At 46.1% G+C, this 27,655-nt stretch overlaps 3 protein-coding genes, 1 non-coding gene and 1 pseudogene across 4 annotated transcripts; 3 read left to right on the top strand and 2 right to left on the bottom strand.

The window, feature by feature from the left end:
• The first annotated feature begins 383 nt into the window (after positions 1-383).
• On the top strand, positions 384-2,200 carry LOC119356328 (phospholipase A1-II 6-like). The gene is made up of 2 exons (XM_037623278.1): positions 384-1,271; positions 1,361-2,200. Exons 1-2 carry the CDS (start codon positions 384-386, stop codon positions 1,997-1,999), a joined length of 1,527 nt encoding a protein of 508 aa, XP_037479175.1. The 3' UTR covers positions 2,000-2,200.
• Positions 2,201-7,381: 5,181 nt separating this feature from the next.
• LOC119293025 (ketol-acid reductoisomerase, chloroplastic) lies at positions 7,382-10,814 on the top strand. The gene is made up of 10 exons (XM_037571637.1): positions 7,382-7,724; positions 7,831-7,923; positions 8,153-8,218; positions 8,513-8,653; positions 8,908-9,135; positions 9,233-9,350; positions 9,426-9,565; positions 9,639-9,806; positions 9,938-10,093; positions 10,273-10,814. Exons 1-10 carry the CDS (start codon positions 7,449-7,451, stop codon positions 10,636-10,638), a joined length of 1,752 nt encoding a protein of 583 aa, XP_037427534.1. The 5' UTR covers positions 7,382-7,448; the 3' UTR covers positions 10,639-10,814.
• Positions 10,815-15,427: 4,613 nt separating this feature from the next.
• Positions 15,428-15,499, top strand: TRNAP-AGG. Its single transcript has one exon. It is a non-coding gene; the product is annotated as a tRNA-Pro (tRNA).
• Positions 15,500-21,035: 5,536 nt separating this feature from the next.
• On the bottom strand, positions 21,036-21,174 carry LOC119296197 (annotated as a pseudogene).
• Positions 21,175-24,417: 3,243 nt separating this feature from the next.
• On the bottom strand, positions 24,418-26,632 carry LOC119293014 (nuclear transcription factor Y subunit B-4-like). Its single transcript, XM_037571630.1, has 6 exons — positions 26,455-26,632; positions 26,157-26,352; positions 25,933-26,062; positions 25,144-25,149; positions 24,972-25,049; positions 24,418-24,812 (listed from the first exon to the last, which is right to left on the bottom strand). The coding sequence occupies exons 2-6, from the start codon at positions 26,336-26,338 to the stop codon at positions 24,798-24,800; spliced, it is 411 nt and encodes a 136-aa protein (XP_037427527.1). The 5' UTR covers positions 26,339-26,352; positions 26,455-26,632; the 3' UTR covers positions 24,418-24,797.
• Between the last annotated feature and the right edge of the window lie 1,023 nt (positions 26,633-27,655).

Here is a 27,655-nt window from a genome sequence, read left to right as displayed (position 1 = left end):
GTGGGAGGCATGTTGAGTACATAATGTACTCATGGCAATAATTTTGTTGACAACAGAGTTACCTGCAGACGAAGATGATGACTATGACTACTATGGCGATCTGTAGAAGTGAGGTCACGTGGACTACATCGACTGCCTGTGGCTGAGATGGAGTCGCTACGCATTGTATTTTCCGCAGTTTTTCTGAATGTAATAAATGTCATGAGACATTTCGTTAGGTATGTCTTGTGACAATATATATTACTTGTAATACTTTAATGTATTGTGCAATGATATCATTTCATTGTATTGTCAACAATGATCCTAGGGTTGACAAATATATACAGGAGAATTTGGAAGCTAATTCCGGGTTCTCACACGAAATGTTCGTAACCGAATTCCCTATGGCCTGCGAAAGTGCGAATGCCACTGCCACCCCACTGATGATCGTCTCCGATTGGAGCATGCAATTGCGGACGAATCAATACGCGTTTGTGTCGTCGTGCCCCATATCGCAATGTCACGCCAATTTCACCTCCCCTTCGTCATCGCGCCAAGCGCACAAGCAAGCTCAGGAAAGCAGGAGCCGCCATTGCCGCCGCGTGTATAAAGGTCGAGCATGGGCAAGCCAGCCGCTGCATGTAGTAGTGCAGGTGTGGACGACGGCCGTGTTGGGCGAGCAATGGAGCCTCGTTGGACTGATCACGGCCACGGCGGCGGCGAGGTGGAAGGAGCTCCACGGCGAGCGGTCGTGGGAGGGGCTGCTGCGGCCGCTGGACCTGGAGCTCCGGCGCAAGGTGATCTGGTACGGTGAGATGGCGCAGGCCACGTACGACGCGTTCAACCACGAGAGGCACTCGCCGCACGCCGGACTCTCGCGGTTCGGCAGGAAGCGCTTCTTCGAGCGCGTGATGCTGCCGGGCCACGCCGCCGCGTACCGGGTCACCAGGTTCCTGTACGCCACGTCCTCCGCCCACGCCGCGAAGGCCGTCGCGTTCGTGAAGGGCGGCCATCCGCGGAGCCGGTGCAGGGAGTCCAACTGGATCGGGTACGTCGCAGTGGCCACCGACGCGGGGAAGTCCGTGCTCGGGCGCCGGGACGTGGTCGTCGCGTGGCGCGGCACCATCCAGGCGCTGGAGTGGACCAACAACCTCGAGTTCGCCATGGCGCATCCCAGTGGCATCCTTGGCGACGCCACCGGCGCCGACGCCATGGTGCACCGCGGCTGGCTCTCCATCTACACCTCCACCGACCCGGCCTCCACCCACAACAAGGACAGCGCCAGAAGCCAGGTAATCTTGTGACTATATAAACGACAGCATTGTCACGTACAGTGTAGAGCTCACATGCAGCTTCATGCTCGTGAAACCATGAATGCCAGGTGCTGGCTGAGGTGCGGAAGCTGGTGGACACGTACAAGGACGAGGAGGTGAGCATCACGGTGACCGGGCACAGCCTCGGGGCTGCCCTGGCCACGCTAAGCGCGTTCGACATCGCCGAGAACGGCTACAACTGCACGGCCTCGGCGACGTTCCCGGTCACGGCGTTCGCGTTCGCCAGCCCGCGCGTGGGCGGCGCAAGCTTCAAGAAGCGGTTGGACACCGCGGCGGCCGCCGGCCTCCGTGTCCTGCGCGTCCGCAACGCCCGGGACATCGTGCCCGGGTACCCGGCGCTGCCGTACCACGACGTGGGCGCCGAGCTGGTCATCGACACCAGCGCGTCGCCGTACCTGAAGGCGCCCGGCGACGAGAACCTGTGGCACAACCTGGAATGCTACCTGCACGGGGTGGCGGGCGCGCCGACGGCCTCCGGACAGGGTTTCGAGCATGTGGTGGAGCGGGACGTGGCGCTGGTGAACAAGTCGTACGACGCACTCAAGGAGGAGCATGGGGTGCCGGCGGCGTGGTGGGTGCCGTGGAACAGGGGCATGGTGAAGGGGGGCGACGGGCGCTGGAGGCTGGTGGACTGCGAGGACGAGGACGACAGGGAGGACGCCGCCGTGCCGCCGGTGAACAAGTGAAGCCGACGTCTCCATCAATCCATCTCACGTTCGTGTCATGCTCATGCATGCATGTGCAAATAATTCGTTCACGTTCAGGGTCTATGATCTAGACTAGTATTTCACGTTGTTGTTTTCAAATGTCCCAATGATTTGTAAACTGCAGTACTGCATCTACATTCTACCTTTTAATTGCGGGATTATATCCCAAATGATGTTTCCAGGAGCACATATGATGCTAATTATTCATAAATACAAGCCTATTTGCATGAAAGCCTCTCCATTCTCCAAATACTCCCTCGGTCACATAATACTAGATCGTTGGTGGTGCGCGTTGCCGCACCCGTCAATTTGACAATAGAATGATAGGAAAGTGTAATTATACGTGCCATTTGGCGATAACTTACCCATAAAGGTCACAAGTTAAACCTCAATGTATTCTAGTAGTCACTTTAACCGATCTATAGATCTCGACCAAGCTACGGGATATGCTCAGCTAGAATATTTGATTTACAATCAACAAAAAACGACCAACTGCTTGAAAAACATAAATTCTTCAAGCAGTGATGACAGTGGACGGCCTCTTCTTCAACCATTGCGTGTCGTGCAACAATCTAAAGCAGCAAGATAATTATAATGCAAGTTTCACCAATGCAAACAATTCTATTTATCGAAAAGTGAACATGGCAGGGAGCCAGGGACCATTTACATAGATGTTCTAAAATTTACTTGGACTAAAAAAGAGTACACGAGGCCTCCAGAAACATTTGGAAATTAATTGATAAGATCATTTGGCTGCACATGAGGAACACAAATGAGACAATCACAATATACGTATATGATTGCAGTATCAAACATTGGGTTCAAAATAGATCCTAGCCGCTTATATTTTTTACTTATCTCTGGTTTGGACTATTAACCACAGCCCGCAAAACATATTTTAGTTAATCTTAATCATGACACATAGGCATTAATGTAAATTAAAACTGCAGACTGAGGCTAGTCATAGTGGAAGTAACTTAGCTAGTAACATAGCGCATTCCAAGAAATTTTTGCTTATGTGACAAGTAATTAATGAGAGGTGGTAACATAATATGTTACTGTAACATAGCGCTTTTCAAGATAAGATGAGTCCACAAGCTAATAAATAAAGGCATCTAAGATACTAGTATTATGTTACTTTGCATTATGAAGGTAGTAACTTAGGCTAGTGTCATGCATATGACACTAGCCTAAGTTACTACCCACTATGATCAGTCTGATGCACTTGATTTTCACCGAGCATAGAAAATACAGACATGATGCACTTGATCTAGCCCCATACGACATGATGCATTAGAAGATAATTTAAGAACATACCTAATACTTCAATTCAGCTTTATATATGCCTATCTTAGGACACACCTATGAGGCATAAACATTCATAGGATCTAATACTATGCCTAGTTTTGTTGGACACCAATCCATTAGAGAAAAATACGAAGATCTTGCATGGCAATTTTATTTGGCTTCCAATACTATCTGGCAGTTAGCCATTGGAGATCGATAACTCTAGGATTCCTGGAGCCAATCGAGCAAAACCAGTTATCAATCCGTGCACCAAGTTGACAAGGAAGAAAAAATAGTAGCAAGAACCTAGAATTAATAATTAGTTGAAAGAAGAAAGGTAGGAAGGTGAATCTACGGCAAGGGAGAACCAACCCTACGGAATGGAGTTCAGGCCTTCTGATTTAGCTTTTTTTTTTTAAGAAATTCCATGGACAAACAGAGTAGAAAGCCCTCTTCTTCTACATTGATGATACTACTCTCTCGGCGGAGGTCGCTGGTCACCCACGGGAATACCACCACCGGCTGGCGGCGCTGGCTATCACAGCCATCGCAGCAAGCGTTGACCAGGATCGATGTCGTGCCAGTGCAGGGGATTGGGCCGCGAAGCAAAGGGCTGTGGCGGGAAGCGAGTTTGTGGAAGGAGGCAGGATTCCATTGGTGAAAGGGATGGGGATGAACAACGGGATCTGGCCACACAAAGTATCTCCATCGTTAATCAGTTTAGGACACGAGTATCTCCATTGCCTTGGTAGGGCACTGGTCCTTACAGCCACATCCCAAGGCAACTTTAAATATAGGGAGTACCTAGAACTCATCTAGATGAGACGTAATTTGGTCTCATTCACCTGGAAAACAAGAACGGATACAACCCACGTCAGCACAACACACGTCATTCAATGGCTATAAAAGATGAATGAGACCAAATTAAATCTCATCTAGATGAGTTCTAGCAAAACTGTTAGCCCTGCGGCAAAAAGATACATCATAGGTGCAGGCAAATACTAGAAATTAGTAATCTGCAACCAAGAGATGATCTAGAGCACAAGATTTTAACATAAGCACCTCTGGAAGGTCTCGAAGCGTATCAAACGGTGGTCCCTCTGAGTCATCACAGATGTAGTCGGACATAACTCCACAGAACATAATGCGACACATTTTAAACCGATCAGTCGCTGTGATTCCGTTGGCATGGTTTGCTCAACGGTTCAAACTAACGATCTGCTATTCTGCTACTGCTGCCACTTCAGCGGAGTTTCCATGAATCCGGATGGCAATGATCCACCACTGTAGTTGCCAAGTCGATGATGTCCCCATCATCCTGAACTGCAATGGACATGCATAAACCCAATTAAACTTAATTACTCTAATAAATAGTACTCCTATCAAGATAGCAGAGCAACCGGAGTGGATCTTAACGTCCATGTATTTTAAGCGGAGTAACATGGAGAGGAATATACTCATACCTGGCCGGAATTGCGGACGGACGGGGTTGGGCCAAGAGCAAAGTGACGAGGAACCACTATGGTGGGTGGCTGCCGCCAGACATGGAAGTCGTCGCCGGATTGGGAGCGACGGTGACCGGACCGTGCTGTGGCGGGAGGGGGTGAACGACGGGATCTGGCGGTGGTGGTCTGGTGGGGCGGCGCCGCAGCATGGTCTCTCGATTGTGTGAGAGAAGGGAGGGCCAGATGGATTGGGCTTACCCGACGCTAGACGGGTGCATATGGTCCAATCAACCAGAAAACTCAGATTTTTCTACTGGAGTAGCTGCCCTCTAGGACAGCCAGCCCGTTCGCAAGAAAACACGTGATTAGGCAGCAATTAATGGCCAAAAACCAATCTGGAGACTCAATCTCACGGCTATAAAGTGTGGATGCGTGAGAGGGCCCTAAATAAGATGTTAGTGTTTCAACCTGTCATGGGATGAAGGGAGTACTTTTAACATGATCTCAACATCATGACAATTAAAGCTTCACCTTATACCACAAGTTCATTTCTACCTTCATCAGGGGGTAGGAACATTATCGACAGAGTGTCTATACATGAGATTGTGCATGCAAAAAAAAAAAAAAAATCAAGTTTGAAATACTTCTTTTTTGTGAGAAATCAAGTTTGGAATACTTCTTTTTTGCGAGAAATCGAGGTTTGAATACATTCAAAAAAGTTTGGAATTATAGTATTTCTCACTGTTCTCTGAATTATTTGGGATAGTTCCATACCATGGTCGTTATCCACATCTATATAACTTAAGTTTTGTGCCTACGTATATTGTTGATCAAATTTTTTGTAACTCTTGCTTGCCTAAAATCGCCTGATATACTAAACTTAAAATTGCTATCAGACGAATATGTAATTCAAGAAGAAAATCTTTCGGCGAATGAATACATGTATACATTTTGCAATAATAAATTGTTAAAAATAGAATTTTTCTTCTAATTCGAACACCGCATTGGGTACATGAATAGCTAAAGTTAAAATTTAGGTTTGTAAATGAACTCCGTTTGAAAGCCTTGATAACTAAGTCCAGAATAAACTATATCTTTTTATATTCTTATTAGTTGTACAAAGAATATGACTCTTTATACTTATGAAATATTATATAAAACTAAACTCAGTATTCTATTTCATATCTTAAGTGAAATAATTAAGTAGCTGATATCAATATATATATATGGTGATGAAATAATTCATATTATATACACAAAATTCGAAATGAGAAATACATGGAAATTATCAATATTTGTTTTCGTATATAATATATGAAATCCATCTATAACCATAATCTTGAAAACTATTATGCAATTTTTTGGATTTCCTTTCTTTGACAAAGAATATTCGCGAGAGAAGCAAAACCGCGGCGTCCTCAAAGGTATCGTCATGCATTTGGCTGGATCTACTCATGATAAATCGTATACCCCAAGCTTGATGTGTGTCAACGTAAAAACATTTTGATAGGACAACAAAGAGTGCACATGATTAGAATAGAGGCGAGCATAAGTATTCATGAAATGTTGTCATAGCTGATGTTCAAACTACTAAGTGAGGCCGAGAAGAAGCAAGCAATATATGCATGTACAAATAACGCATAGAGCATGAGTAAGAAAAAAAATATGTCATGTGTGCAAGTGAGTATCATATGACAAATGAATACCACGTTGTTACAATAGCAAAAAAACATAGAAGATAAAGATAATGCTGACTATGTAATTGATCATTTATGTCGTTCTAAGTATTATAGTTTTATGTGAATAACATTCACATGGATGGAGAAAATAGAAAGGATGATGAATAGAGTGGGGGAGAGTGCTTAGAAATGTTAGTTCTGTTATCAAGGATTTTGCAATATATGTAAAAGAAAAGTATATACAAATTCTAGCCGCGCAAATGCACAGGCCACGCTGCTAGTTCCTGTAAATTAAAGGAGGCCTAGAGGGAAAACCGATGCGGGCGTGTTCATGTGTCCCGCGCGCAAGTGAGGCGTAGTAAACCATGCTCTTTTTTATGTGCGAGATAGTAAAGCATGATTTTGATTTGCTCAACTGAAAGAAATGCTACTCCCTCTCATCCGTATCAATGATTTACTCGATTTTTAGACCACAGAAGCACTTCGTCGGGGCGTGGTTTTCAGAGCGGATCCTCCGTGTGTCCCACAGGATACGCCCGAGATGCCGCCGGACGGCGACCTGTGATGCCGACGCCCGCCGTGCGCCCACAGACCCACCGCCGGCGCTGTGGCATCCAGTTGTCCACCGTTGGCAGCGACACGGCCAGCCACCGCGGGATCTGCCGTGCGCTGCGTTCACGGCGGGCGCACCACGCCGATGCCGGCCTCGCTCTGCCCTCCGACGAGGCCGAGAGCGCCGCGCGTGCGGCCAAAGGTGCCGTTGAGCCGTGCGTGCGTAGGCCAAAGACAAAGAGAGCGCGCGCATCTCCATGCCACCCCCAGAATGATATTGTACCGGCGCGGCCGTTCACGTGAGTGCGTCCCCGTGGGCGGGTCGCATCGCGGCCGTCGATGGGATCGGACGGCCGGGCGAGGCGTATAAATCCATCCAGGTCACCCCGACCCCAAACCCCTCACCAACCACCGGCAGAAGAGAGAGCCGCCCTTCGCTCCCCCCAGAGGCCAGAGACGGACACGATGGCGGCGCCCACCTCCTCCGCGGCATCCACCCTCGCCCCCTTCTCCCACCCCAAAACCCTAGCCGCCGCCACCGCCGCCGGAGGCTCATCCTCTGTCGCCTTCTCTCCGGCCGCCTCCCACCCCGCATGCGCCCTATCAGTCTCGGGCGCCCGCCGCCGCGCGGTCGCCGCCATGGTCGCGGCCCCGGCCAAGGTCGGCGCCGCCATGCCGTCGCTCGACTTCGACACCGCCGTCTTCAACAAGGAGAAGGTCTCCCTCGCCGGCCACGAGGAGGTACGTACGCGCCCCCGCCCCCACTCCATCTCTCGCTCCTCACTCCCACCTCCGGGCTTGCTTTTTTGCTCTGGATTCTTACGATTTGTTCCGTGTGCGGCTGCAGTACATCGTGAGGGGCGGGCGCAACCTCTTCCCGCTGCTCCCGGAGGCCTTCAAGGGCGTCAAGCAGATCGGGGTCATCGGATGGGGCTCCCAGGTCCAGTCTCCAGCTCTGCTTTCCTCCCCTCTATGCGCAGTTTCTTTCCTCACTCGAGAGATTTACATGTCTGTCTACTCGAGACACTGCTTGGATGTACACATCAGTCGGTGCGGTCAAACGGAGTGGCTGATTTCACAGATTTGCTCTGTTCTGCCACTTGGTAGGTTCAGAGTTTGCAGGTCTGTCTGCTGGCTCTAACAGATTTTTCTCTATGGTGCTTTTGCAGGGTCCGGCGCAGGCCCAGAACCTGAGGGATTCCTTGGTGGAAGCCAAGTCTGACATCGTCGTCAAGGTTAGCTGTTCTCATGTACAAGTATCCAGCTTTAGACATGGGATTGAGTTTTCACTATGTGTTTAAGTGAAAAGCTCTGACTGAAGCTTCGGCTTGCAGCCCTGAGTGGAAAGAAAACCCACAGCTAATGCTTATTGTTTTCTTTAGCTTTCTAGTAATTTATCACTCGTTTACCTTTGATGTTATACAACTTGGAATATGCAAATTGTGTGCCAGCTTATATTCTGTCTCATTTGGTACGTACTTTGGCGCTACCATGTCAGTTGTTCAATAAGCTGTCTTTTTTGCTTTCAGATTGGCCTCAGGAAAGGTTCCAAGTCTTTTGAGGAAGCACGTGGTGCTGGATTCACCGAGGAGAACGGAACCTTGGGAGACATATGGGAGACGGTCTCTGGCAGTGATCTTGTGCTGCTGTTGATCTCAGATTCTGCCCAGGTGTGCTTCACTTACGCTCAATAGCTTTCTGCATGATTTTAAGCTTTCCTTTGTTAATTGTTTGTTTAGATCAGGCTCAGCTTCAGGATGATGTTTCTTTGCATCCTGTTGGTTTAATTAATTAATTAATTTAACTTGCATGTTCTGCCTGGAGCATACGTACTATCTATCATTCACTGCATGATACATTTGTCTGAATCCCACCATCACTTTATTCTATCCTTGTAATTAAAGTTCTCATTTACTTTCTGCAGGCAGACAACTATGAGAAGATCTTCTCTCACATGAAACCAAACAGCATTCTTGGTTTATCTCACGGGTTTCTCCTTGGACATCTGCAATCACATGGCCTTGATTTCCCTAAGAACATCAGCGTGGTTGCTGTATGCCCCAAGGGAATGGGTCCATCAGTTCGGAGACTGTATGTTCAGGGCAAGGAAGTAAATGGTGCTGGCATCAACGCTAGCTTTGCTGTTCACCAGGTATGGTATTTTGCTGACTTCTCAACTATCAATTTGGTCTGAAGGCATGCAGCTATGCACTGAGCACCCGTGTGTGTTTGCTCTTTTTGATGTATAGGATGTTGATGGAAGGGCCACTGATGTTGCTCTTGGGTGGTCGGTTGCACTAGGATCCCCGTTCACCTTTGCTACCACTCTAGAACAGGAGTACAAGAGTGATATCTTTGGGGAGCGAGGTGAATCTCCTTTTCTTCTTTGTGACTTTATGTTGCCTGTTATGATTGTGCTGTTGCTGACCAGTTTTTGTCCAGGAATTTTGCTGGGTGCTGTTCATGGCATCGTGGAGGCTCTGTTTAGGAGATACACAGAGCAAGGAATGGACGAGGAGCTGGCATACAAAAGCACTGTGGAGGGCATCACTGGAATTATCTCCAAGACCATCTCAAAGAAGGTATGCCTTGATTGAACTTTTTGTAACCACCTTTAATCTTTGCTTATCAGTCCAATTTGCCCCTTCTTACCAGGGGATGCTTGAAGTATACAACTCCTTGAGCGAGGAAGGCAAAAAGGAGTTCAACAAGGCATACAGTGCATCATTTTACCCTTGCATGGACATACTCTACGAATGCTACGAAGATGTTGCCTCTGGAAGTGAAATCCGGAGTGTTGTGTTGGCTGGTCGGAGGTTCTATGTAAGTTCTTCTGCTGTTAAAACTGCAACCTTCCGATCCGATTCTGTTCATGATTAGTTTGGGGTGTGGACACCAAATAAGACAGGGTGATTATTGATTCACACCATCTCATTTTCTTTATGCTTGCACAGGACAAGGAAGGCCTTCCTGCTTTCCCTATGGGCAAAATCGACCAAACTCGGATGTGGAAGGTCGGCGAAAAGGTGCGCTCGACCCGGCCAGATGGTGACCTTGGCCCTCTCCACCCCTTCACGGCTGGAGTTTATGTTGCACTTATGATGGCCCAGGTCAGGCTCCTCTCCACTCAGTTACATATTATACCAGTACACTAGAATACGATGGCTTGACATCTTATTCAAGTCGATGATGATGTGTAAGCTGTAGATTACACTTCCTGAATGATTGATTACTCTACATGAAACGAAAGCAATTACTGATCTTTCCTGTTTCCCTTTCTAAACTGCAGATTGAGGTGCTGAGGAAGAAGGGGCACTCCTACTCTGAGATCATCAACGAGAGCGTGATCGAGTCGGTGGACTCGCTGAACCCGTTCATGCACGCGCGAGGGGTGGCCTTCATGGTGGACAACTGCTCGACGACGGCACGGCTGGGGTCGAGGAAGTGGGCGCCCCGTTTCGACTACATCCTGACCCAGCAGGCGTTTGTGACGGTGGACAAGGACGAGCCCGTCAACCAGGACCTCATCAGCAACTTCATGTCAGACCCTGTCCATGGCGCCATTGAGGTCTGCGCCGAGCTGAGGCCCACCGTCGACATCTCGGTGACGGCCGACGCGGACTTTGTGCGCCCAGAGCTCCGGCAGTCTGCCTAGGTTTGGGGCCGAAGAGTTGTTTTTTGATGGGTGGACAATTCATGGACTGTAATGTATGCGTGCGACTAGCTGTTTGAAGTTGTGAACTGCTGTCAGGTAGAGAGAGACCCCTGTTGGTGGTGGACTGAGTGAGTCGTCTTCGTTTCCAGAATAATAAAAGTTGGTTCGTCGGGATAGATGTTGCTGTTGGTGTAGCTTTTGCCGCATCTCTCTCGAAATTCACGTACCAGTGGTAGAGCTCAACCGCGTCGTCGGTGGCAGTAACAGCAGACGCTGCCCCGGCCTAGCTTATGGTTTATGGACTGTTATGGCGTTTTTTGTAATTGAAAGATGGCCCTCTCCTATCAACAGTAACATGCTGATGTCTGTGTGACGTGGTAACTGAAAACCGGTCAAAACAACCCAGAAAACAAAGGAGGTTTGATATTAAGTATGGGAACCATATGGTTCAACCCTAGAACAAACTAAAAATATGGTTTTAGCTAAATCCAGACTCGTAACACTTTATACAACCCGGATGGCGAAGGATCACAGCGCGCAAAGCACAAACCTGCCCGAAGCGCAAGCAGCAAAAAAACACAACGAACCAAGACTAAGAATATCCAACCATAGATAACCAATCCCTCTGCAAACTATTATATAAGTGTTTAGATTACTAAAATAATAGTGATCTAAACGCTCTTATATTACTTTACAGAGGGAGTACCAGCTAAGCAAATAAAAGGAAAAACAAGAAAGGAACTGAAGCAGGGCTAAGAAGAGACTCCAACTTGCATCCAACTATATCAACTATACCAGCTAAGCGAAGGAAAAGCAAGAAACGAACTGAAGCATGTCAGAGAAGATCACGAGTAGCTAATTCATGAAGACTTTCAGGGGGGAGCAACTGAAGGATCAACCACCAATCCCAAGGACGCCTGGTCGGTGGTCGCCAACCTTGTGAGGAGCGGTACACCTCATTTGCTACTTGCTCAATGGCGCCGCCTTTCGATTTCTCTCATTTATCTGCAATATAGACCAGCCAGAAATTCAAAAGCATATCAGCCTCACTAAGACCATAGGATCACTAATAATTTTCTTCTCAAAGATAACATCATTCCTGCAACCCGACTGAGTCCAAAAAAATAGCAGAAATCCCAACTCGCACCAACTTTTTCTTATCATGCTTTGGAAAGCTTTTAATCCAACTTCGAAAACATTCATTTAGGTTATTATGAGTGGAACTTACATCAAAAGCACATCTCAACAAACTCCAAATGAGTCCAGCAACAGAGCATCGAAAGAAAAGGTGATCAATGCTTTCATATTCCCCACAATAACACACACATTTTGTTACCAAGCCATCCCCTTCTAAGGAGATTATCTTCAGTAAGAATGCTCTTTTTCACCATTAGCCAAAGAAACACTTTAATCTTAGCAGGTATTTCATTTTTTCACAGAATTTCTTAGGGAAATTTCATTCAGGTTCCACCAATTTCTTATAAAGAGATCTCACAATGAACTTTCTATCTGCAGTAAGCATTCATTCAATTTTGTCTTTACCCTTTCCCATTTTAACTTCTTCACATCTCTGTTTCAAACTCTCACACAATTCCAGAGACTCCCCATAAAGAGTTTTCCTAAAGGCAAATCCATTCCAGCCTTGCACCAAAGCATCAACTATAGTGATATTATGATCAAAACTAAGGTCATAAAATCTAGGGTAAAGCATGTTTGAGTAGGCTTTTCTTACAATATTTGATATAAAAGTCTTCAACTTTCAAGAGGCTTGTCCAAAATTGAGAATCTCCCACTTTGGACTCGACCCTAGATAGGCATTTGTTAAGGGCATATTTGTTTGACAACACGCTTTTCCATAAACCAGACTCAGTTTCCAACTTCCAGAACCACTTGGCCAGCAAGGCCTTATTCATAAGCTCCAGATTTAAAATTCCCAAACCACCCCGATCTTTGGGTTTACAACAGGTATTCCAATTAACAAGATATCTTCATCACCTTGCCAAACCATGCTAGCTCTAAAGAAAGCAACCCTTTTCTTACAATAGGAATAGGGTAAAAGGACATCATAAACAAAGGTATATTAGTGAGATAAGCCTGCACCTGAGTAACTCTACCAACAATAGTTCCTATCAATTTTCCTTGCCAACATCCACACCTCGTCTCAGTTTTATCCTCAACCCCTTTCCAATGTTTATTCCTAATTCTAACATTGGACAGAGGCATACCCAGATATTTTAGAGGTAGACCTTCTAACTGACAAGAAAAAATCTCTTGGTAGAGAGCAGTTTTGTTTTTAGCATCTCTGAAGAAGAAGAATTCACTTTAATGAAAATTCATAATCAAGATTTAATTTTTCCTGTGAATTCCAAAACGACTCACCGCCTCACATGTTCAAAATTGTTTGGCCTCGTTTGGTTGATATTTGGACCAAAGTGAGTACATATGATGAGTTTTTTTTTATTGATTGACGATTTGCAAGTTCATGGATACCAAGTGCGCTGGAGATGTTACAATAACTACACTGGTGGTTTTCTAATTTGACTTACCCCGCAAAAAAAAATCGACATGCATGTCTTTCCACAAATATGGGCATATATTGTGAAATGCACAGAACATGGGGAGTAGTCATTCTGGTGGAAACTCTGGGAATTCACTTGTGATCTTCAATGTATACTGCCTCGGTTTTCAAATACATGTTGGTAAACGGCATTATGGATTAGTACCATGGAAGTAATATTTCTTTTAAACGGCGGCAAACGATTTGCCTCATCCATTAATTAAGAAGAGAAAATAGAGTTTGTTTGAATTACAACCGACCCATAAAACCCCACATGGTGATTACTCTCATGCTACAAGTGCCCCTAGTTTCTTAGCTCCCGCAATGCTCCAAAGCTTGGCCTCTCCTAGAGTGTTGAGTAGAATCAGCAGCGGTGCACTTTTGTTATGGAAGACATGGGAGTTTCTTTCATTCCAAATTGTCCAAGAAACAAGCATGGTGAGGGAGGCCACGACCTTCCAGTTGGGTACGGTCAACCCGGTCCTATGATCCCAACAAGACTTGACGGAGTCCTCCAAGTGCCATGAAGAGATGTCCATATAGTGTAGACCAAGCTTCTCGATTACCAAATTCCATAGCCTAATTGTGAACGACACTTGAAGAAGAGATGCACTCCCCTTTTTTGCTCCCTCTTGCATAGAGGGCAAAGGCCATAATTTGGCCACCCTCGTTTGGCCAATCTATCGGCGGTCCAAATCCGGTTTTGAATGGCTAACCATGCGAAGAACTTGACCTTGGGCGGGATCCAAACTTTCCAAATCATTTGGTCCATGGGGGAGAGAGTCATTCCCAAGAATTGTGCCTTGTAGGCGGAAGCCACCGAGTAGTGCCCATCCGTAGTGTGCCTCCACACAATGTCGTCTTCGGCATGCTCATCAAGGTGGAAATCAAGTAGAAGCATCCACAGCATGAAGAACTCCCTTATGTGGGTGACGGAAACCACGGTGGATGGGTTGATCTTTAATATCCATGCACTAATAACATGTTGAACCATTTTTTCTAATTCTCCACATCACACCAGATTCTACAACAGTTGTCCTCATTTGAATCTGGTTTAACTTGAAAGTTTTTTGGATTTTTCGCTGTTAACTGGTGTGCGATGTGATGATACTTCAAATTCTTGTTTAACCTGGCATTTAAAAGAAAACGACCAAATGTGGGCTATACTTTAAAATTAATGCAAAGAGTCAACATGGAGTTATCTGGCACCCCCATGATATCATTTTTTGCAAGCCGGTAAGACGACCTAAGGCGAACACCAATTGCCAGGACGCCTAAGCGCCTAAAGCGGCAATTGCAAGGTGCCGCGAGGGCGCCTTGCTGCATGTTACGACAAAATTTGGCAGCTTTACCTTAGTCAATGCACATAGTATGTAATGTCACACCTATTCGTTCATATTGTTTTCCACATCGTCTTGTCTACTGACAAATGAAGAAAAAAAATGTTGACTGAGCTGACATGAGTTATTTCCTTAGTGGTTTGTGCCCATGTTGGGGACTATACTTTTGTTAGTTTAGTCATTTTAATGCCTTTGTATACGTCATCTTATAAGGACACATCCTGCAATGTGTATTCATTATGATCACAGTGATGTGTGAGTGAAATCTTGAACCAGAAATAGCAGCTAAGTATCCTGGTGGTGGACAGGGGAGCATGAATCACATTGGACTTGTACGTATAAAACACTGGTGCTTGCGCCATTTTTCAGTATTTGTTCAGAGCTAGCAATACTACTGTATGTCTTAAAGCTGCCTCTTCCCCAGTGAATAGTGCTCCAGTCACCTGTAATGCTACCTGAGTTCTAAACTGCTGTTAATACTTGAGAGATGTAAGTTATGCTTTCGAGCTATAGTTAGCTAGAACTATATTGTACTTGTCTTCTAACACTTCCTCTTATAAATAAAGTCTAATAATGCTGATATATTCCGCAATAGAGCATCAGAGGATTGAAATTCTATAAACTTGGTACGATGCCACAACCACGACGATCGAGGACTCTGCATCCTGAAATAAGAACAAACATGACAATTAAATATGCATGATCTGTTGGCAATTAAATATGCACTTTTGATACATGAGCACTATGACGAAGTCATCCATTGACTACAGACAGGTTGAGCATTCAGCACGCTGTAACCTGAAAGCAGATAGTGAGATCCTGTAAATTTGGCAGCTAGTTGTTCTTGCCTGAAACTCTTCAGTTGAAGGTGATGCAGTGGTACAGCATAGATGGGGATTTAGTCTAGTGGTAGGATATTTGCTTAGGGAGCAAAAGGTCCCGAGTTCAATTCTCGGAATCCCCATGTTGAAAACCCTTTTGCAATGCCATTTTGTGCTTTTGGTGCTCCGAGGATAAGGTTTTGGACCACAGGTTTGATGAGGTCCATAGCCTCACTATGCATGGCCATAAGGCCATTCCTCTTCTGTTTTGTGGCTGTGGTTCAACTGAAGAATTTTCCGGTTCTATCTGCATGCTGTTGTAATTTGACTGCAGACTGTCATCAACACATGCAATGCAATGCCATTTTGTGCTTTTGGTGCTCCGAGGATAAGGTTTTGGACCACAGGTTTGATGAGGTCCATAGCCTCACTATGCATGGCCATAAGGCCATTCCTCTTCTGTTTTGTGGCTGTGGTTCAACTGAAGAATTTTCCGGTTCTATCTGCATGCTGTTGTAATTTGACTGCAGACTGTCATCAACACATGCAAACGGTACAATAAACAGAAAAATTATAATAATTTCGTGAATTCTCGGAACACCTCTTTCTTTTGGTATTTTCTAATTTCATGAAGTTTGCCTTTCTTCTACAGCTGCTTGAGAGTAACACAGCCGGATTTCTTTTCTGAACCCTTGGAAGTGACCTCCTGCTCCTGACCCCAAATTTTATAGGATATCAGGACCTAGGGTTTACAAGATCCTATTCGGTTAGTATCGGTGGGGGAGTCCTCCTAGACGTTGACTTCCTTGTCGTGTACTCCAAGTCTTCCGGGTCCTTTTCTTTATTGGGCCCTTAGACCATGAGGTTGGCCCAGGGCATAAACCGATCTAGGGGGCCACGGGTCGTCCTACTTGGGCCGGCTTCTGACATGATGAGGTACCCCTGGGCCGTAACATCATCAACCTGGAAAAAACACGGAGATATCAAACCAAAAAGGTGGCTCCTTTCTATGAAGATTGAACTACCTCGGAAGTACTGGAGAAAACCGAAGTCTCAGAAGTTCTAGAGGATGACAAAGCATTTCTGAGTGAAAAATCGCAGAAATGCTGAAGTCATAGCTCAGATGTTCCAAAAATATTTGCTTGGGAGTACCTATACTGAGACTCTTGTGTTGAAGCAACTGAGGGGGGCTCGTAAGTTTCAGATCAAATTTCTCTCAAATAAACTTGGTAAACAGTCAGTCCTCTCAATTGATTTTGCCATTAATCATCAAAACCCAATAGGAGTACCCAAGAGATGCACTTTCAATGTTTTTTTGTGTGCAGCGCATTGCATATGGAGTGCAAATACACCCGCTCATCATGCTTATAAGTTAAGTAAACTAGATGAAAAAGTTGATGTGATGTTTGGTGGGTCCAATTGATGCCTAGATCTCTGATCCCTTTGCCTTGGTCGAAGAACTTCTAGTGACGCACTACATATTGAAAGAACTAGGATTGGAAGCGTGTGCTCTCAGCAGGGACGCGTACGTGTTTATATAGGCAATAGATTACATGATACGGCTAGGTTGTTTGTAGACTTGATCCATACTCCAAGGCTATACAAGAGAGGATCTATCTATCCTAACAACCTGCCTAGATACAACAAACTCAACGTACAAACACGCACACATATTGTCACGTTACAACTTAAGCCTATAACTTAACATCCTCCCTCAATCTAAACACGTCAAGGTTGAGATTGTTCTTGAAGGCTTGAAGTTGTCGAGCTTGAAGAGGCTTCGTGAAGCCATCGGCAACTTGATCTCCTGTTGGAATGAACCTGATGTCCAAGAGCTTCTTAGCAACTCTTTCACGAACAAAGTGAAAATCAATTTCAATATGCTTTGTTCTTGCATGGAACACAGGATTCGCAGAGAGGTAAGTTGCACCCAAATTATCACACCACAAACAGGAGACACGTGGCCTTGCAATTCCCAATTCATCAAGCAAGGTTTCCACCCACATTACCTCAGCTGTTGCGTTTGCTAGTGATTTGTATTCTGCTTCAGTGCTGGAACGTGAAACTGTAGCTTGCTTCTTTGCATTCCAAGATACAAGGTTAGAGCCAAAGAAGACAGCAAATCCACCAGTAGACCTCCTGTCATCATGACATCCTGCCCAATCTGCATCAGAGAAGGCACTCACTGTTGTTGAAGGTGACTTACATATTTTAAGACCAGTTCCAGCACTTCCTTGGATATATCTGAGTATCCTCTTAACAGCTGTCCAATGCAGAGATGTAGGAGAATGCAAAAACTGACAAACCTTATTAACAGAAAAAGCTATATCAGGTCTTGTCAATGTTAAGTACTGTAGTGCCCCAACTACACTTCTGTATTTTGTTCCTTCCTCTGGACTTAGCAATTCTCCTTCATGCAATGACAACTGTTCAGTAGTAGACAGAGGTGTACTGGAGGGTTTACAATCCTTCATCCCTACACGTTTAAGTATCCCAGTTGCATATTTTTCTTGGGTTAGCAGAATACCATCATGTATCTTTTTTACTTCGATGCCTAGGAAATAGTGCAACTCGCCCAAGTCCTTTAAGGCAAACTCATTTTTCAAATTCTTAAGCAAAGCTAAGGTAGCCTTTTGAGAGGAACTAGCAACAATTATGTCATCTACATAAATGAGCATAAAAATGATCACCTTCCCTTTCCTGAAATAGAACAAGGAAGTGTCTCCCTTGGAGGGCCGAAAACCAAGTTGTTGAAGCTTTGAGTTCAACCTTGAATACCACACCCTGGGTGCCTGTTTCAATCCATATAAGGCCTTGTCCAACCTACACACATGTTGTGGTTTGGTTTTATCCACAAAACCAGGTGGTTGTCTCATATAAACCTCTTCCTCGAGAACGCCATGTAAGAAAGCATTCTGAACATCCAATTGGCGAAGGCTCCACCCCCTAGACACAGCAATAGACAAAACCAATCTGATAGTAGCTACTTTAACAACCGGACTAAAAGTATCCTCATAATCAATACCATAGCGTTGCTTAAAGCCTTCAGCCACTAGTCTAGCCTTATATCTATCTATAGTGCCATCAGATTTTCTTTTGATTTTATACACCCATTTACAGTCTATAATATTTCTACCTAGTCTAGGTGGAACTAGATGCCAGGTTCTATTTTTCATGAGTGCATCATATTCTACTTCCATAGCATTTTTCCAGTTTTTATCTTGCAAAGCTTCTACTGGATTACAAGGTTCTTGAGTGGCAGCAAAATTTGCAACTTTGAAATTTTTGTCATACCTGACAGTTCCATCACTAGGAACTTTGGGCTTAAATATACCTTTTTTAGCCCGTGTGTTCGGGCGTGTAGCCACAGGAGATCCGGCGGTTGGCGTAGAGGATCCGCCACCTCGTACCAGCAGAGAATCCTCCTCGGCTGTCGCGCGGTCGGGCATGGGATCGCGTGCCCGTGCGCCAAAGGCTGGGTCCACCGAATCCAGCGTGGGATCACGCACCCGCGCGCCAGGAGATGGGTCCAGCGAATCCCGCAGCGCAGGCGACAAGCGTGTCGGGGGCGCACCATCATTGCCCGTGGTGGAGGGACCCGCGGTGGAAAACGACCCGGACCCAACCGATTGTCGCCAGTTGTCGGAGGAGGGCCCCGCTGCATTGAGGCTGCCGCCCCGCACGGGAGACCGGCGCTGCGTGTCGCGCGTTGGCGGGCTGCCTGTTGGCCCAGCGCCTGGTGGTGTCGGAGGAGCGCCTACATCAGGTTCTGCGCCAGGGTCTGCGCTGCCACCAGATCTCTCGGGATCCGGTGCAGCAGTGGGATCCGCCTCAGGTCTGGTGTCGGACCTGTTTGGACTCATCTGCTGCATAAAATGACGTTTCTGAGTGCTGTTTTTTCACTATTTTCATCAGCACAGCCTCCGTTAGTGGCAGTATTAAGGTTATTAAACACATGATCATCAGTACATTCACCCCCATGATCAGACGGATTTAATAACTTCGGAGAAAGTAATAGAATTTCGGCATGAAGACGGGTGCCGGCGTTGGGATGAAGACTAGCAAAAGGAAAAATATTTTCATCAAAGATAACATCTCTGGAAATATAAACTCGTCCAGTGGATATGTCAAGACATTTAAACCCTTTGTGAAGATTGCTGTACCCAAGAAAAGCACATTGCTTAAAGAGGAATTGAAGTTTATGATTATTGTAGGGTCTTAGGTTCGGCCCGCAAGCACACCCAAAGATTCTAAGAATGGAATAATTGGGTTTTTCATGGAAGAGTTTTTCAAAGGGTGTCTCAAACTTGATGATTTTGCTAGGAATTCGGTTGATCAAGTAGGTTGCCGCAATGAAGGCCTCATCCCAGAATTTTAAGGGCATAGAGGCTTGAGTAAGAAGGGATAAACCAACTTCGACAATGTGTCGATGTTTCCTCTCAGCTGACCCGTTCTGTTGGTGAGCGTGAGGACACGAAACGTGGTGAGATATGCCTATCTTGGTGAAGAAGGAGTTCAACTTTTCATACTCCCCTCCCCAATCTGTTTGTAGAGCGAGAATCTTACTATCAAATTGACGCTCTACTAGGTTTTGAAAGTCATGAAACTTCTGAAATACTTCGGACTTGTGTTTGATCAAGTATATCCATGTGAATTTACTGAAATCATCAATGAAACTCACATAGTATTTCTTTCTTCCTACTGTTTCAACAGCAGGACCCCAAACATCAGAAAACACAAGTTCTAAAGGAAATTTTGATTCACTTATTGACTTTGGATAAGGCAGCTGGTGACTTTTGCCTTTTTGACATGCGTCACAAACATAATCTTTATTGAAAAAGGTTGCACACGGGAGATTATTCTTGCTAATGATCTTGCTAACAATAAGAGGAGATGGATGGCCTAGACGCCGGTGCCACCTATCCGAGGATAGTTTGGTGACACTGAGCATGTGCTTCTTGGCGTCGGATCCCGTGTGCCTAACCGGGTAGAGTCCTCTTCTACCCCTGCCGCGAAGGAGCACCTTCTTCATTCCCCGTTCCTTAACAAGAAAAGAATAGGGATGAATTTCAACAAAAATATCATTATCAACAGCAAGGCGGCTAGCGGAGATTAGACTTTTGTTGGCTTGAGGTACATGAAGAATGTTGTTTAGGAGATCTCGATCAGGAGTATGAATAGCTGAATGACCAATGTGCTTGATAACCATACCTGAACCACTGGTAGTATGAATCTGCTCGTTTCCACCGTAGCGATCACGTACTGTCAGCTTCTCCAAGTCTCCTGTGATGTGATCAGTGGCACCACTGTCCAGGTACCAGTTCGTGTCCACCCCGTACTGCGGTGCAGCGAGGTTGGTCGACTTCTCCTCCACGCCTTGATAGGATTCGTCGTAGCGCTTCCAGCACTTCCAGGCTGGGTGGCCCATCTTGCCACAGATCTGGCACTGGACCCTGGGGGCGGGGGCATGGTTGTTGTTGTAGTTGCCCCCACCGCCGTTGTTGCCGCCGTGTCCGCCACCGCGTCCTCCAGACTTGGAGTAGCTGCCGCACCCGCCGGGGTAACCACCATTGCCGCCTTGTCTGCGGCCGCGATCACCACCGCCACCACCGTTCCTACGGCCTCGGGTAGCGGCGTTGGCAGAGGATTGAGAATCCCCGCCGCGAAGGTTGAGCCTCGTCTCGAAGCTCAGCAGCTGCGAGAACAGCTCAGCCACGGTCACTGGCTCCACCCCGGAACACATGGCCGACACCACCGGGTCAAAATCTTCATCTAGCCCGGCCAGGATGTGGGAGACGATGTCGTCGTCGTCCACCCTCTTCCCTGTAGCGATCAGCTCATCGCAGAGGGACTTGATCTTCCCGACGTAGTCGGTGATGGAGGAGTTGCCCTTCTGCAAGTTTGCGAGGGCGATCCGAACATTGGTGGTCTGGGAACGAGTGTGGGATGCAAGCATCCCTTCCATCGTGTTCCAGAGCTCAGCAGAGGTGTGACATGAGGCGACCTGGATAGCTATCTCGCGAGGAAGAGTCGTCAGGAGATAGGAGAAGACTTGTTGATCTTGTGCATACCAGGTTTGGAAATCAGGGTTCAGCGCTTTTGCCGTCGTCTTGCCATCGGAGGAGGTCACATCGATCTGCATGGGAGGTGGCGACTGCTCGACGGCAAGGTACTTGGCCATCTGCGCTCCACGGATGGCCGAGGGCACCGTCGCGCGCCATAGGGCTTGGTTGCCCTTCGTCAGCTTCTCGGTGGCGGCGTGTACGAATGGCGAGGACGGGAAGGAGTTTGAAGACGACGCTGCTATGGATGCGTTCGAGGATGGCTCTGATTACCATGAAAGAACTAGGATTGGAAGCGTGTGCTCTCAGCAGGGACGCGTACGTGTTTATATAGGCAATAGATTACATGATACGGCTAGGTTGTTTGTAGACTTGATCCATACTCCAAGGCTATACAAGAGAGGATCTATCTATCCTAACAACCTGCCTAGATACAACAAACTCAACGTACAAGCACGCACACATATTGTCACGTTACAACTTAAGCCTATAACTTAACACATATATCTGTTGAATCTTTGAAGAGCTTTGGGGATGCACTATAGAACTTTGTAAATGAGATAAGGTGCTTATCTTATTTCACCATTTGGAAACCATTTTTGCCATTTAAACATACCAAACATCACTTAGGAGTGTTCATTGGCGGAACCAAGATTTCTTAGTTGGGTGTACATAGATTAAAATTTAGTGTTCTCTACTAACTTGTTATAAGATTAGTATTGGTTTTAAGCTGTTGTTCCAAAAAAAATGGATGTACATCTATACACCCATGAACTTAACTAGCTCCACCCATGGGCATGCTGTAGGCTTGAATAGTGACTGTTTGAGATAATTAGCAAGCTGGGCGAGGGTGGCTTTCTATAAAACAGACAGTTGAGCTTTTCTCTTCTTTGAGAGAGTTTTAGAGTAGGAAGAGAAGAGAGGTTATTGGATCCACAAATCTATCCAAATATGAGTGATAAAATTCAGGATTTGAAGTCTCCTTTGTTGGCTTCCACCTTGTACCTGATTCATCTTTATAGTGGAAGATTGTTCGCCGTCGTCCGTGGTTTTTCCCTGCAAGGGGTTTCCACTTGGTGTTCCTCTTGTCCTAATTGTTGCTGCTCAAGTTTTTGCCTTATATTTGTACCCATTGCTCAAGTTTGGTATAGTTTGATTTTGTTGACATTGTAGACATATGACATACATCGTTCTTTGATATGACGATGATTATGTTGGGGTATCTATTGTTGTGTGTCGTATAAACTTCTCTTGCAAGTATATTATTGTGCTAAACATTGGAAAATTTGATGCTTGTGGATTTCATGGTTCTTTGAGAGAGATTTCTTACATTAACGAAGGAGTTAATTAAGGAACTGATAGACACATTAAACAAAAGAAGAAGATGAATGCATGTATGAGTCTGATTAACAACTCCCTGTTACAACAAAAGAACCCAACAGAGAAAGATCGAAGCAACAGGGCAGAGATGAAAACGAAAGCTATCGCTTACAGTTACTGCAGGCTGAGCCAATGATCATTTTATCCACGCAGCGTCGATCTCAGCTGCCCCGCTTTGCGTCGGAGGCGCCACCCCCTCTCGCCGCCCCAGCCCTCCGGTCAGCACCCTGCGGAGTCGTCCGGTCTTGCTCTGGTAGGGCTGAGGCGCCGGAGTCCCTGCCGGTGAGCCGCTGCACGACGGACTTGAAGTCGGCGGCCGTGCCGGCCTCGACGTACAGCGTCTCGATGATCCTCACCGTCGCCGGCGGCTTATTCGCGCCCTGCTGCTCCTCCCTCGTCGACATCGGCCAAGTCACCTAAGGTTAGCTGAAGAGAATGGACGTACAGGTCCAGAGGTAGAAGAAGAGTACAACTGGGAGGGGGATAAGTAGCCGACGAGCCGTCACTGGCAGGAATTTGACCGTGCTCGGTCAAGAAGACGAGGGAGACGTGTGATCTTCAAATGGCCCGGCAGGCGGTAATGGCTTTGAAGAGGCAACACGATCATGGACCCCTTCCTTCTTTTGGGCTCTTAGAGCATCTCTAATAGCATGTGTATATTTGGATGATATTCATATAGACAATGGTCTAAAAAGACTTTCTCATATACACGTTCAGTTTTGCATCAGAACGTTTATATACAGGGACCATGACAGGTGGACCGTCGCTGAGGAGAGCAAAAAATCGTGGCTGCAGCAGAGTTTAGACGACGCCTTCACATTGTCCAAGCATGGACATTGTCGAGGTCGATTTAGAGAATTTATATATTTGGACGACCATATAGACAAGCTGTTGGACGCCTGTTTTGGGCTCACGTCGTGAAAAACTAGTATAGACATCCAATATAGACAAGCTATTGAAGATGCTCTTAGATAGTAGAACCATATACTATCTCAGTATAAAATATTAGTAGTATAATCGGGTGAGTCAAACATTTTACAGTTTGACTGATCATATGAAAAGACTATTACCAGCAGCTACTCCCTCTTTCCCAAAATATAAGCAAATCAAATTATTTTGCACGGCAAATATGACAATACAGGTATCGTACATTGGGTACAAAGCTAAGTGTGACATACATTATGGGAAAGAGAGAGTACATCACAAAATGGTATTATTACTTGTTTTATATAGTCAAGTAATATGTCTATAAAAACGCAAGTTTCTATCAGAAGAAAACTGACGGTCAAAATGTAAATCAACAGAACGTGTCAAATTTCACTGGAACCACAAATGTTGGGAAGTAAATCGTGCATGTAATGGCAATGACCTGCGGTGCTGTGATGAATACCAAGTCTGAATCAGTCATAGGGAGCAGCTGGGAAACTCAAGCTACTAGCTCTGCCCCGCAACCCCATCGGTGATAGCATTTCCTTCAGTTTCCTCTGCACGACAACACATAACAAGACAGCCGCTACACCCGCACGTGTGGTGCTTTGGTGGAGAAACAACATGTTGTCTCAGTCAAGGCAATATATGACAAGTTACCACAGTCTAAACAATACGATGACAAGTTATCGTGGTCAAAAGCATACATCAGCAGCTGCATTATCTTCTTCAGTCAATACCTTACACGAGCGAAAGACTGCGGTTTTTCAAACCTGTTCATCATCTTATTACAGTCACTAACCCCTAAAAGTTGACGTGGAAAAGGCGTATCTCTGAATTTACCATAAGGTTAGACAGACCCATACAACACACGGACTGAACTAGAGAGAGGGAAAGAACAGCTAACATCTACAGAAGACATAGCATGGTATTTCAAGTATCCCGCATGCACAGAACTAAGCAGAGTGCTGGGGACTTTCCCCGGCCACAAAGGCGCAGTACTGCTAGGATCACACTGCCAACGAATTGTATGTGTATGTTTGTCATACGCCGATCAGTATCATCCTCCACCCTACATGCCGTTGAACTGTCGAAAACATAAATATTACAGTGAGATTTCCATCGTTATGCCCATGAGCATAAGCATAGCCAGATTACGCAAAGCAAAAAGCCTAATAGCTGGAGTCAGGCATGCAGTAATGGAATACATTTTGATATCAACTTGAGAGAAGGAAGTGCATATTACCGATGATCCAGGCTGCCCATTCAGTGCACCCACTTTCTTTGCAGCCTGCTCAGATTTCGAACCCTTTGACGTGTCACCCTAGAAGACAATCAATGAAGAGTAGATTCAGGAAACTTGAACCTAAGATAATAGATCGCCGAAACATGGAAGACCAGTAAGGCAATGAATATACCTCCATCTTCAGAGCCAAGGGTCATCATCATTCATGAAAGAGTAAAAAAAACTCATCAGCACAAAAGTTATTTCGTGTAAAATATAATACTGTAATTCTATTGGTAAGGAGGAGTTTGCAGAACCATGTATACTAGAGAAAAAAATCCTGAGTTTGGTCTAAATATAAAACTAAAAAGGTAACATCGTGCGTACGCAGTTCTGGCTGCACATTCCTTTTCAGTTGAATAAGCTTGTAACACATTTTGTTGGTAAATCTAACAATAATGATTTGACATTAACCGTCAGAGACTGATAGCTTAATGAAGGCAAAACTGAGGGACAATCATCATCCTTTCAGTCACAAAATTAGGAAAATTTCTATGAAGTTGGTTCGTCTTATTCATCATTAATAATAAGTAAAGGGGAAATTCCACCCAAATGATGCGTACTTCGTACTCTTAGGACGTTTAGTTTGCAGAAAATCTTCAACTACCCTGCTGTTGACAACTCCTTCAGGCATTCATCGACACGGCGAGGAGCAAACCCATGTGAGTGACATCCTAACTAAAGTCAATGCCTTGATGAGCACAGCGACAGCAGACGCGATTCAGGGGCATCCTCTTGCCTGCCTATCATGAGTCTAGGAACCATATCACTGCAGCTAAACATGGCAAATACAGGGCCCCTTGAAGAAATTCAGAATTCCCAACAACAATACTGTACCCACCCAACCTTCCAATCACACCAATTCAGAATTCCTCGTAGCACAAGCAGCACAACAAGAGGGGAATGAATGAATGAATATCACCTCCCGGTAGAGCTTGAGATAGAGCTTGAGGGGCTCGACGTAGTCCTCGAAGCCGAGCGTGCCCATGGACCAGATCAGGTCGTCGCCGTTGATGGTCTTGCGCTTCTCCTTCATGCACTTGTCGCTCGCCCTGCGGCGCCCGGGATCACAGATGAGTGAGCTCGTACTAAGAAAGCTGGAGCGGATCAGAGGGGGAGAGAGGGAGGCGAGGGGCGGAGACTGACTCGCTGGTGATGAAGCTGATGAACTCGGAGACGCACTCCTGGATGGACTCCTTAGCGTCCTTGGCGATCTTGCCGTTCTCCGGCACGCCGCGCCGCATGATGCGCCCGATGTTGGCGATCGGCAGGAACCGCTCCTGCTCCTTCGCCCCGCTGCTCTCCGGCGTGCCCACCGCCTCCGACATCGCTAGGCCTGCGCCTGCACGGCGGCGCCATGGTAGGGAGTGAGAGGCCGGCGGCGAGGTGGCGAAAAGGGAAAGCTTTTGTGTTTCGGGGGGAGAAGAGAAGCAGCGGCGCTTACCTAATTAGGAGGGAGATGGACGGAGATGGCGGAGGGGATCAGCGCCGTTGGTTGGTGCGGGAGGAGGGCGCGGCCGGCCGCCGGATCTGGAGCTGAAGTTGGTGGAGGGCGGGCGTTGTGCTCCGCGCGAGACGGGAACAGAGGAGGGGAAGGCTCCGGAGCCTTGTCGTCTGATCTACCAACAAGGGCCTGTCGCTAACCGTCCGATTTCTTTCTTAGCTTTAAACAAATCGCATTTGTTTGTTGTGGCTTTCTAGAATCTTTGATTAAACAAGGTTGGTAACCATAGTATCTTTGAATTGAAAAGCAATATCTTTGTTTTTTTACAAGAAAACTTCCAATCTATTCAACTTCGATCATGATAGCACAACGAACACTACAAATAATAAAAATTACATCTAAATCCGTAGATCACCTAGCGACGACTACAAAGACTTAAGCGAGCCGAAGGTACGCCACTGTCATTGCCTGTCCCTTACCGGAGCCGGGCAAAACTTGTTGTAGTAGACAGTCGGAAAGTCATCGTGCTAAGGCCTCATAGGACCAACACAACAAAACAATAACAGCTGTCGAGTAGCGTAGATCAAAAGGATCCAATCTGAAGATAGTTGAACGTACATGAATGACGACCAAATCCGAGCAAATACATCAAAGACAGATCCGCCGAAGATACATCTCCCCACGCCCACCAACGATACTAGATGCACCACCGAAACGGGGGCTAGGCAGGGAGAATCTTATTCCATCTTCAAGGAGCCGCCGCCATCTCACCTTCCTAAGCAGGGCACAAACCCTAACAAAACTCGAAAAGATGTGTAAAAACGGAGCCCTCCCACCAGCAAAGGTCGGGACCCACTCCGCTCCCATGGCCCTAAAGTCACCGGAGGCGAGGCGGATCAACGGCTACCCCGACAGGAGGTAGAGAAACCCTAGCTTTGTTTCTTAAAAGGAAATTCCATCCTATACTCGCAACAAACTTGTTTCATTGTTGGTAAATATGACCCCTCAAGAAAAAACTTGTTGGTAAATAATTGAGAAGAACATTAAATAAACAAGTGGAATGAAATGGAGGCTTGAGTGAGGCCTTCTTCTTCGACCGTTTTGAAGCGACTCAATGTCGTAGTCATCACATAGCCGACAAACCAAGCAACCGATAGTTCAAATGATTGCAGTAAGATGGCTAGCTTGATGGGGGTTCAGC

The sequence above is a fragment of the Triticum dicoccoides genome, chromosome 1A, assembly GCF_002162155.2.
Source record: "Triticum dicoccoides isolate Atlit2015 ecotype Zavitan chromosome 1A, WEW_v2.0, whole genome shotgun sequence".
In the NCBI taxonomy this organism is placed as follows: Eukaryota; Viridiplantae; Streptophyta; class Magnoliopsida; order Poales; family Poaceae; genus Triticum; species Triticum dicoccoides.
Note: the sequence above shows the minus strand (reverse complement) of the source record. Positions and strands in the feature narration are given on the sequence as shown.

Excerpts from the sequence above, each read along its gene's own strand:
- LOC119356328 (XM_037623278.1), top strand. The coding sequence starts at position 384 with ATGGCCTGCGAAAGTGCGAATGCCACTGCCACCCCACTGATGATCGTC. Across the intron at positions 1,272-1,360 it reads AGGACAGCGCCAGAAGCCAG|GTGCTGGCTGAGGTGCGGAA; the intron begins GTAATCTTGTGA and ends CATGAATGCCAG.
- LOC119293025 (XM_037571637.1), top strand. The coding sequence starts at position 7,449 with ATGGCGGCGCCCACCTCCTCCGCGGCATCCACCCTCGCCCCCTTCTCC. Across the intron at positions 7,924-8,152 it reads TCATCGGATGGGGCTCCCAG|GGTCCGGCGCAGGCCCAGAA; the intron begins GTCCAGTCTCCA and ends GTGCTTTTGCAG. Across the intron at positions 10,094-10,272 it reads TTGCACTTATGATGGCCCAG|ATTGAGGTGCTGAGGAAGAA; the intron begins GTCAGGCTCCTC and ends TCTAAACTGCAG.
- LOC119293014 (XM_037571630.1), bottom strand. The coding sequence starts at position 26,338 with ATGTCGGAGGCGGTGGGCACGCCGGAGAGCAGCGGGGCGAAGGAGCAG. Across the intron at positions 26,063-26,156 it reads ATCAGCTTCATCACCAGCGA|GGCGAGCGACAAGTGCATGA; the intron begins GTCAGTCTCCGC and ends CGGGCGCCGCAG.